Genomic DNA, 11,561 nt, shown 5'->3' with positions numbered 1-11,561 from the left:
CGTGCTAAGGCAACAAAAGGTCCATTTGTGTTTATATTAATTACAGCAGCCTGGCAATATTAACGTTGCCTGTCGCTAGATACCTTGTTTGTTTATCTGAGGAAAATGACCACAACCTTTCAGCGCTACATCTGTAATAAAGAAAAACACCAGAGTACAGTTATTTAAATGTCAAAAGACAATTGACATTAACGTTTTATACGCCACACTATATACCTGAAAAACGTATTGTTTATTCATTGCACTGGCCTTTTTGGAAGTTATTTATTTAGGTGGCCCTTTGTTAGGCGTTATTTAGAGCAGCATAAAACAAGAGTACAGAAAGGGGGGCGGGTCAAAACTGGTTTTGCTGTTTTCTTATAGGTGCGACCATTATTCAGCATAACTTGTTACAGTGAGGGACTCTGGACCGCTGCCAAAAGACCCTGACAGAAGCATCACTGGGAGAGCCACTGTGGAGGAGACCACCAGAGGACCTTTTGCACCCTTTAAGGTGCACTGAAGTCCGGCACTCTGGGGGACGTGCTCAGTATGTTTGGATATTTTCTTGTTGATGCGACCATCATTCTGCATAACTTGTTACTGTAAGGGACTCTGGGCTGCAGCCAAAGGACCCATGACAGAAGCATCATAGGGGAGAGTAGCTGCGGAAGAGATTGTTGCCACTGGGGAATACAAGTCCCACAATCCCCTTTGCTACCGCACCTGAGGATCATTTGCACCATTTAAAATGCACTACAGTCCCTCACTCTGGGGGACGTGTTCAGTCGGGTTTGTTGTTTTCTTGGGAGTGTGGCCATCATTCTGCATAACTTGTTACTGAGAGGGACTCTGGGCAGCTGCCAAAGCATCCTTGACAGAAGCATCATTGGGGAGAGCCGCTGTGGACGAGGGGGCTGGAGATTGCAAGTTTCACAATTCCCTCTGCTACCGCACCTCAGGATCATTTGCATCATTTAAGGCGCACTGCAGTCATGCAGGGATGTCCATGGGCAGGACCGTCCTGTGCCTGCCAGCACCAGGAAGAGGCAGGCGGGCCACCCTCTTTGGTCTTTTTTCTTTACTCCCCGTCCTAGGCTTGTTGTTGGTGTGCTGTGGGGCCAATCTCCAGACAGATCAAGGTACTGGATTAATTGTAGTCTGGTTTAAGAACATCCTTAAGTGCAGGAGAAACACCAAGGGCTCTACAGGTCTGGCTCCAAGCATGCAGCAAGTGTGGCAGGGACCAACAACATTTTCGGTCTTGTTCTGGACTCACTGGGCGGTGCTTTTAGCAGATCTTTGTTGTATTAGCGCTTGGTGACTGGTCAGGGCGAACCACCTGATTTTCACATAAGGGCTAGCGGGTGGGGATTGTACTATTGTGTGGGCTTGACTTGCTGCGGTTTGCTTGACACAGGGTTTCTGGAGGGGCCCTGATGGCTCCGTGGCTGCTGGCTAGAAAGGGTTGTGTCATTTGAGTGGCTCAATCATGGGAAAGAGGAAAGTTCCTTTTGTAAAGGCATCCTCGCCACCCAAAACACCACGAGTCACGACAATTAAAGTCTCAGTGGTGTCCGAAGAAATTGAGCCAGTGGAAAGAAGGCTGATGCTAGCCAGAGGTAGCCCACTTCAATCTTCAACAGGTCATCCCTCACATGTGGTAATCCCCAGGAGGGTGAAAGGGATAATTTTAGGCCATGGGGGTTCCTGGTAGCCAGAAGTATAGCACTGGAGGAGGCATGGGGAATTAGGGCCCTACCTCTTGACTCAACTCCCCCTGGCTCCATTAGTAAGCGGAGGGGCGAATGTGGAATCAGGTACTTCAAGCACCCATGTGGTTCCCCTGTTCGATTCTAATCTACCATGTCCTGCTGGGGGATTCTCTTAGCAAGGATTTAATTTCCGAACTCATGGCGGTATTACATGCCACACTCGAACCAATTCTATCTAGGTTAAATAACATTGAGACCAGAGTGTCTGAAATTCTGGCTCTAATTAAGGTGGGGGGTTTCGCAGACCAGGTAGATTAGCCCCCCCGGAGTCAGTCGCTTCTGGAGCTTATGCTATGGTGTATAGCACTACCCTCACTAATGGGGCTCCTGACACAACAGCATGTCCCCCATGTAGAGGAGGGGCCTTAATGATATTCCCAAGGCCCTCAAACCCAGTTGCCACCGAATCATAGCGCCATTCCATCTACAGCATATTAGGGATATACTTAACCTGCCTACTGAGGTAACCCCATACGTCGTGGTCTTGGGAAATGTCCCAATCCCGATCAAATTCTGCACCTGGGCCCTTCCAAGAGTCCTGAAAAAGAAACAAAAGTTTTACATGAGTCACACCCCCCTCAGTGGAGGGGTGTCTGTATCAAGTGTCTTAGCTCACAGATCACACACTGAACCCGCAGGGAACTGGGACATTTCTGCTTCTCTCCGTATTGGGGATGGTTTATTTTTCTAAATGGGGCCAGGCTTAGTATTTTTACACTTTTATATTGTTGGCACTGGAAAGTTACTGAATTGCTGACAGCTATTCCATGCCTTCCCGATGTCAGAATGTGCCCTGTACATATGATGTAAATATACTTAAACACACACACACACACACACATATACAAGTCAAAACTTTTGTATCCCATCTTTCAACAAAGGTCCTACCATCCTTTTTTCACATTGACCTTTCATTGTGTGGCAGACATACTTCTATATACTTTTTAAGAAACATCTAGCTTTAAACACAATAAACTGGATTTGCATCTATTTATTGTGCATCACGCACAACAGTCCTGCACGGACTCCGACATGTAAAACCTCGGGCCCCAGAGACTACGTGCAATGCACCGATTGTGTTTTTTTCCTTCCCCCATCATCAGCATCTTTGATGTTTCCTGTTCTCAGCTTACTTCATCCCGCAACCCTGTCCAGCACCGCTCTGTCAGGCTAAGAGGTCACATAACATCATGGATGTTGTGTGTTTCGAAATATCCCTGGTTAAAGAGCTGCTGTCTGAGTTGGAAAGCTAATGGGTGGAAATAACACACTGATATATCTGCTTCAAATTCTAAAAACTGCATAGGTGCAGGTAGTGATGAAAAACGTTGTGAAACTTGCCTAAGCATTTTGCTTCGCATTTTTTATTTGAGGCAGAGGTGCTAAAAGTAAGATAGTCTGGAAAAGGCATGCCCATGTATACTTACACACACATGCATGCGAGAAGCATCGCACCAGCTAAATGAGCACTGTATCTGTGCTCTCCTTAAGTGAAACTTTGAATAGAGTGCGTGAGCTCCCAACAAATACAGCACACGCCATTCTAATGCATTTTTTTTTAAACATATCACCTTTTTCTAGTGTGAAAGGTTGGGACAGAATGAAAATGAGTAGTGAATGGTTTCGGAGTTATGACGTGTAATGCGAGCACAGGCATATTTGCTGTTTTAGTTAGTTAAAGGTGCATTCCTTCAGAGGATTGCTGTCTCTGTCGTATATAGTTTATTTATAGTTTTCCTTTGCTCTTTTATTATTGTTAAGGGGGAAGATGTGTCGTGTTGTAGTATTCCTTGTCAGAATGTCTGTGTGTTCTTAGAATAAGGGTGCATTCGTGGGGTTCCAGGGAGGGACAGTTGATGAGGGAACGGCGATATGTTGTGATAGTCTTTGCGGTGTTTAGCAGAGTTGCCAATAAAGAACTTGTTTATGATCTTGGAGTAAGAGTCATCTCTACAATTTTGGCGACGAGGATTGGGCAACTCTGCGTGGACCCACGGAGTTTGAGGAGGTGAAGTGAAGTGAAGTGATAAGAAGATACAGACGATCATTGAGAAAGGAAGGCATGATACATGAAGAGATAAACTTTTGAGCGAATGAAGTTAAGAGGTGAGGAGGACGGGACAATTGAAGCGTATTTTGGTACTGATTGACCGCATATACATTAAGCGTTTATAGCGCGATAAAAGCGGAATTGAGTGGCAAAGGAAAAAAAAAAAAAAGAGAGGAACTGTACCTAAAAGAGACGTGTTGGTGCGTGGAGCGTGATTTTAAAGCAGTCTTGAGAGGGTTGAGTCATCGGTATGGATGGGTGCGGTTTTAACACAAAATGATGGTGAAGGAAAAGAAGTTGTTTTTGGATTTGCATCAAGGAGTTTGACACCAGCAGAAGAACTTTATTCTGCAACAGCAAGGGGGGCCTTTGGTTGTGTGTGGAAAATGGAATATTTCATTACAGCAAGACCTTCAAAGATATTGCAGGATTACAATTACGGGATTAAATATGTTCCTGGTGTACGAAGTGAAGTTGCGGACTGTTTGAGTAGATTGCCCTTACCGATTAAAGAAGTACCTAGGAGTGAGTGGAATGGGTATCAAATTGCTGTGGTGGAGGAAGAGTTTGAGAAGTCAATTGATTGGCTTCTGCATTATGGAAAAGATGGGTTGATGGAGGAAAAAAAAAAAAAAAAAAAAAAAAAGAAGGTTTTTGAAGTTTGGAGTGAAGGGAAACCGAATGCAGATGAAGGAAGGCACTTTTGGAATGTGAAAGGTGAGTTGAGTGTAGAATCGGGATTTGTTTACGGAGGAGGGAAAGTCATACCACCCAGAACTTTGAGGGGAAGAATAGTAGGTTTACGTCATGAAGGACATTTTGGAATTGTTAGGACAAAGAGAAGAGTGGAAAGTTCATTCTGGTGGGCAGGTGTTGATATTGAGTTGGGAAGGGTAGTGAGGGAATGCAGGGAGTGTGTTGATTCAAATAAAAGTTTAACAAAGTTAAGACCATCTTTGTCACCTGAAAGATGTTTTGAGATGGTTTGGAATTTGTTTGCCTTTGATTTTGTTGCTCCAGTCCAGAGCAGGAATGGAGTGGGTAGGTTTTGTCCATTTGTGACGATGAGTGCTAGGAAAGTGTTCATGAGAGGATGGATGGATAGTACGTCACCAGAAAGAGTTAAGGGGAATATTATAAAAGCACAACAAGGGTACCAAGAGAACTTTGACAAAAAGAGTGTGACAAGGGTGGAAGAACTTGTAGTAGGTGACTGGGTAAAAAAACTAAGAAGTGGGGAAAGTGGCAAAGGGAGGAAGTGTGTTTCCCAAGCCATGTGGAGTTGTGGAGTGACTGTATGGCATGTGAGTCGAATAGCTAGTGTAAAATATATAAAACGGAAGAGGAGGATGTCGGGGGGCTGCAGCTATGTTCTAGGATTGGTTGTGGGAAGACGAAGTGGAAGATGAAGTAAGAACTGGAAGAATGTTCCTCACAGACTTTAGGACTGTATGTTAATTCGTTTTTTTTTTTTTTGTTGTATGTAGTTTATACATAATTTTCCTTTGCTCTTTTATTATTGTTAAGGTGTAAGATGTGTTGTGTTGTAGTATTCCTTGTCAGAATGTCTGTGTGTTCTTAGAATAAGGGTGCATGCGTGGGGTTCCAGGGACGGACAGTTGATGAGGGAACGGCAATATGTTGTGATCGTCTTTGCGGTGTTTAGCAGAGTTGCCAATAAAGAACTTGTTTATGATCTTGGAGTAAGAGTCATCTCTACAGTCTCCTCGTCCTTCGTTGCTTGGTATTGGAAGCCTCACCACTTTCCTCCTCCTTGAGGGCCCGGAATAGAACTTAGTGGGCTTGCGCACTAGACCGCCTCTAGGCGCTTCGTGGAGGGGTGATGCGCAAGGCTGCCTGGATGGGTCTCAGGACCGAGGGGTTGTGTGTTTGCTGGTTTTTTTCATTGATTTGTCTACCTACGAACAGTCAAGATGTATGCATTTTTTATGGTACAGTCCTGCTGTTTCTTACACACACTCACCCAGCACCATTTCATTGCACAAAAACTATTCACGCTTTCTTTCACACCCTGTGTGTAGTAATTGTATTGCTCTTCAATACCTGGCGGAACAGCACCCGGGATAATGTGGTGAACGACTAAACTCATGTTAGGTCCCAAAAGCGAGACCTATTGGCTATGCCAATGCTTGTTATTATTTGTGTCTAATGAAAACGGAAGTCCAGTCTTATATATTCAGCATAATAAAGTGCACACACATGCTCCATCTAACAAAACTCCCATTGGCTATTTGCGAAGAAAACTAATGCATACATGGTTACATCCACTTACCTCGGCAAAAATTCAGAACGTGGGAGATGTACACTCTCTCCCTCTCTCTGCCCAATTGGTTTTGTCCCGTTGACACACAGACAAGCACGACCAATAGAAAGAGACTTCCCCGAGCAAAAGAGGACAGGGGTGGGGGAGTGCTTGGAAAAAAACTATCAAACGAGCCTCCTTTCTTTTCTCCCAACGTCTGAAAAGAAAGTTATGGGAAGCTTCCTTGCATAATTACCAGAATCGTTACGGAGGAAGAGAGCACAGGTGCGCATCGTAAAGCCCGGCTCATTTTAAGCTCGAGGGTCCAAGAGAACTTCGAGCTAAGCCAGCGCCTACCAACTGTCTCGAGCCTTCAGTGGGTCGCCCACCTCTACATAATACAATACGCCACCGACCAAACATTGCCGCTTTAAACTAATCAGGATTGTCGCTCCGGAAGTTGTCAATGTAATTTAGGGCGTAAGGTTGTTTACACCGGTTTCTTCACTGAGTTCCTATTGGTTTGTAAATATCCCGGATACTGTGCTGCCCGTCCTTCCTATGAGCGTAGTGACGTCAAACGCAGCCCCCTTCGCTGAACTCCCTGAGAGCCGAAAACAATTTCCAAGATGGCCGAAGAGAGAAAGATAACAATGGCGGGCGGAGGCTGGGCGCAAGATAGTAACCTCTGAGGACCGGAGGAGCCCAGGGCCCTGGGAGGCCAGGGGGCTCTGCGAGGTTCCATCCCTTGCGGCGGTCCTCCAGCCCTGGAAATCCTTTCCAGGCGCTCCCAGGAACTGTTAAAGGCCTTCTACGAGCAGAGGGATCTGTCCCAGGACGTCTGGGCCTGGAGTAGTAAGAAACTGAGGCGGGCCATATCACTGGCGGCAGTGCCAGGAGACCTCTTGAGTACAGCGCGATGTGTCCAGCTGGATCCTGAACGAAGGAGTTTAAGGGTATAATTGGTGACTCCGTTCCGCCAAAGTGGCATCAAGCATTTGGACTGTTTTTACCCAAGACCGGGGATTCTGTGTGGCCAATCTTGGAGCGAAGAAACTGTACTGGTGGTTACCTTGGATATTGATTTGCGGCAGTGCTGTCTGGTCTTTCTACCCGAGACTGGGGATCTCTGAAGCCCAGTCCCGGGTTCTCGATGTACACCCCCTGGGGGTAGATACTTCTACCCTCCCATGGCGGAGTTCGCAGTGCCCCGGCACAGTGCGGTGATGGAACGCCTCCGTCGCCGGATCGAACTCTGCCGCCGGCATCACGGCTCTTGTGAGAGCCGCTACGACGCAGTTTCGGCCGAGCGGTTAGACTTAGAGCGACAACAGACTTACAGCTTGCACCAACGCTGCCTCCAAGCCAAGGCAAAGCGAGCAGGCAAGCACCGGGCGCCATCCATCGCCTCAGGGGCTGGTGACCGGGGAGTGGCAGGGTCCGGTGGCGGTGATAACGGCACAGGGACAGATGGGGACCGGAGCAACAGCGCCGTCATAGCGGTAAGGACCCTGGTGGAGTAGTGGTAATATATGGCTTCTATAGATTGGCAATCAGGTGGCACCACTTTGCGGAGATTTATAGGGAGGTGGAGACATTGCTAATAGGAAGTCATGGTACAAGAATAGGAGATCGGCGGGCAGAAGCCGTATCACCACAGTAAGGTTGCATTTCAGGCCATGGATGCAGGCGTGAGGACAGGTGCACATAATATATAGAACGTTGACGTTAATGCTGGAGTTTAGAATTTTATAAATTGTCTACTTGTCGATAGTATGCTTTATAACTCGTCTTGTCCTGTTTTTATTTTAAGAAACTTGTCTCTTGGTTTCAGTGAGGTAGACGATTATGACGGCATTCTTATATCAAATCTCTGATAACTGTCTCAGTGACTATGCCATGACTCGTTATATATTCCGATTGTTGCTAGGCACTGATTTTGCCATCTTTCTGAAACCTACATGCTGGGACTAGATTATGCAGAAATTGGTAGTGTGCGATAACGTGTGAGTCTGAGCATGCTCGCATCATGTTCGCATATTTAACGGTAATCACCAAATCCTCTCTGATCACTTCTCACAGTAAAATAGTAGCTTAGCCTTTTCCTTGGTAAGGAAAGGGGTCGGGGGTGCGGGTAGGGAAAGAGAATTTGCAGTCGTTTATAATAAATTCGCAAGTGTGTGTGTGTGTGTATATGTGTATGTATGTATATATATATATATATATATATAGTGTGTTTTCATGGAAAAAAATGAATTCACAAAACGTTGTCAGTAGTGCGGTTAGAAGGTCTGTCATGAAAGCTTTAAAGAAGACTCTTGAAGGCGAGGTAAGTATGTGGAAGGCTTTATTAACTTGATGAGTAGCCTGCGGGAAGGACGTGTCTCATCCCAAGCCAGTCTGTAACCAACTGACACACAGAGAGAGAACCCCCACAACAGTAAGTGGAGTGCCACGCACATTAAAGTAGTTAAAACAGTCTACATCTGCAAACCTATTTGAATTGTTAATATGCACCAATGCAAGGGTATATAGGCTTGGTATGGGGTACCTAAATTACTTTCATTTTGTACATAATGTCGATTATAAAAATGTTTTACAGTATTTAGCATTCTAGAAGCATTAATAAGTAGCTTGAAAATATTTATATTTTTGCTACTGTGTACACATGTGTATACTGCAACTGCTGCCAGTATTGGAAGCTGTAATCATTGCATTTCTTTAGCATGCGCTCTAATAAATGCTTTGTATTAATAAACTATATATGCAGCTTTGAACAACTTATTAGAGCCATATTTTGCCTTAGTGGCAGACTATCTTTCACAGCTACACACTGTGGTATTGTAAACCGGCATCCCAAGGATTTGTGCTGTGAGAGGATAGACACTCTTGTTCAGTGTGCTAAAAACCCTAAACTTGTTATTTTGGACTTAAACAATATGTTGTGAGCGTCAGGCTATACTAATATCACACTCCTGTCACGGAGCTTGGGAGGAGTGGTATTGCATGAAGTCGTTTTGGACATTGTGGGGATATTGGTATCTGTAGAAGTTCATAGAGCGGTAGCATGATGGCAGTTGGCGTGATCATTTTGGCCCCTGTTACCAGCTGCAGTATAATAAGATCAGCATGTCCTTTTTTTTTTATTAATGATCCAAGGATAAAAAGATGTGACTGTACATTTTTACCTATTCATCATAATAGTTACAACTATTGTTGTTGCGAAGCCCCTGCCCGAACGATTGGGAGGTATTTTGTGAAGACAATTATGCAAAATGTGTATATTCTGACGAAAGAGTCGTGAAGGTTTTCGTGGGTGGTGTAAGAGGAAGCTGGCCCGAAGAAGGAGCAAAAATAAGTGAAGCCAGGGAAAATGTATTTAGGTATTTTGTCGACTAGTGGCCACTTCATAGCGGTTGTCACACTGCAAATGTGCATCTTCGATAGAAGGGCCACAGTAGTTCCAATCGGCCAATACTTGTACCGTCAAGAAAAGAGGAACGCCAATAGTGTCTTTCAATCGTTTGTGCCTTCACTCTTGCAGAGAAAGGTGTGTTACGGTGAAACCATGCCGGTTCGGTCAGAGGGGAACCCTAAAGGTTGGAGTTGGTTACAAAAAATTAGAGGTGATAATGTTACATTGAGGGCCTGTCAGCGAGATGGTAGTCAAGAGGTGTACTATTGGAGAGAGCGGGGTGGTGCCATTTATATGCTCCGTGACTTCCTTACGCTCTTTTGCCTCATAAAAGCACTGAAGTGGCGCTGTTGGAGGGCAAACCCTCTCCAGGGTGCTGATGGCAATGTCCTGGCACTTTTACAGGTTGGTTGTTGGGGGAAGAATATGTCGTCACTGCAGTATTGAGAGTACTAGTTGTTTCTTTTCTAACGAACTGCGGAGGTAATCCAGTCCTCAGCATGCCTGCACTTGGGCGTTATGAATAGGGGACGAAGCACACTGTTGGTATAAAGAGGGTGTTAGGTTTTAGTTTTTCGTTCATCTCAGCTTCACGGACGAGGAATTTCAAGCAGTAGAGCAGATTACACTCGTTTTTTTTTCCACCGAAGTTTTTATATTTAAGTTGGGGACTTTGTTTTTATATACTGTATACAATCATTAATACTGTTGTGGGTAGACCACAATTGGCATAGGTCCTTAGTACATTGTTATAAATGTGATTGCCCTCTTGCTGGTTAGATTTTAATAGAGAAGGAAATGTAAGGAGGAAAGGATGGAAAGTTAGGAAAAGAGGGGTGTAGTAATTCATATCGTAAGTAGAGTTCATTCTGGAACCTTCAGAGCCGGTACTAAGGACACACATTCTGGTTTTGATTCTGTGACTGCCGGGTCCTTTTGGTTGGAATGACCTGACAAGTTCCATGGTTTTGCCTCACCAGAGAACATGATTCCCTCCATTCAAGGGTTCTTAAGTTTTGCTTGCATATTCTTGCGGTGAAATATCAAACGAAGTGGTGTGTTGAGCCATCTTAGACAGCTGTTTGATTTCCCCTTCTGTTCAGAAGAAGCCCTTATTGACATTTTACATGCGTGGTTTTTGTTTTCACATGTTGCACCATGAGACAGTGAATGCAGAATAGAATGTACAGCGGATATGCCTAGATCCTGTGCTCCAAGAACTCAAGCTATATCTCAAAGATGAGGCCTAAGTAGGCCGAAAGCAGTCTAGGGTTGACCATGTTCCTGTCTGAAGAGGACCTGACCTGGAAGTTTGGACAGGACTAAGACAGATTTGCATAGTGGGTGAAAGACAATAGGCTGGAACGCATCCCCGTGTGATCGCCAGTGGCTTAACTTAATTCGGCCATTTCTTTCATGACCTTGTTTCTTTAGTACTTCCAGTGGCATGCCAACATTTGCAACCTCTGCTCTTATTTGACACCCATTGTTAAAAGTATTTGTGGCATGCTCAGATTCTCAACCAACACTTTGGGCACTCCCTTGCTTTGCCATTCATAACTTAATCCCTCAACGCTTCATCAGTGAGCGAAATATTTGTGTTGGCACTTCCCCGTGCCATATCCATCTGACTTTTCTTGATTCCAGTTTCTCTGTTTAAACAAAAAAAATACTTTTACCACTGGATGTGCATGGGATGATGACTGGAGCAGTCAATCACCACAGGAAAAGCCGATGCGTGAATTACTGGTAACACTCACTACGATCTCCATTTCCCATTATTTCGTCATCTTGTGTGTGTTTGTTTGCATGTTTCTTTTGTTACTGTATGCATCTGTAACGGATTTCTGTATATTTATTTAATGTAATGGGCACTTGTTTGTCTTTTGCCTTGAGTGCATTGGTGTCTGCATGTTTGCTGGTCCATCTATGGGTTGCTGTAGGCTAGTGTGCACGTCTCTACGTGTTAATCTGTAAATGTCCTGGTCTTTTTTTTTATATAGATATCCGTCGCTGTGTTGCTCTGTGCATGCATGCATAGGTATCTGTATGAGGGTTTCTATAAATATTTGCATCATG

At 44.7% G+C, this 11,561-nt stretch overlaps 1 protein-coding gene across 1 annotated transcript in view; it reads left to right on the top strand.

The window, feature by feature from the left end:
* Positions 1–6,680: 6,680 nt before the first annotated feature.
* The window catches only part of MAML1 (mastermind like transcriptional coactivator 1), a 185,427-nt gene continuing 180,546 nt past the window's right edge, over positions 6,681–11,561 (top strand). Inside the window, exon 1 of the mRNA XM_086931342.1 lies at positions 6,681–7,569. Within this exon, the coding sequence (XP_086787468.1) occupies positions 7,258–7,569 (312 nt within the window). The 5' untranslated portion in view covers positions 6,681–7,257. The remainder of the gene's footprint in view (positions 7,570–11,561) is intronic.

The sequence above is a fragment of the Lissotriton vulgaris genome, chromosome 7, assembly GCF_964263255.1.
Source record: "Lissotriton vulgaris chromosome 7, aLisVul1.2, whole genome shotgun sequence".
NCBI classification, from domain to species: Eukaryota; Metazoa; Chordata; class Amphibia; order Caudata; family Salamandridae; genus Lissotriton; species Lissotriton vulgaris.
This window is presented reverse-complemented; position numbering and strand designations above follow the sequence as displayed.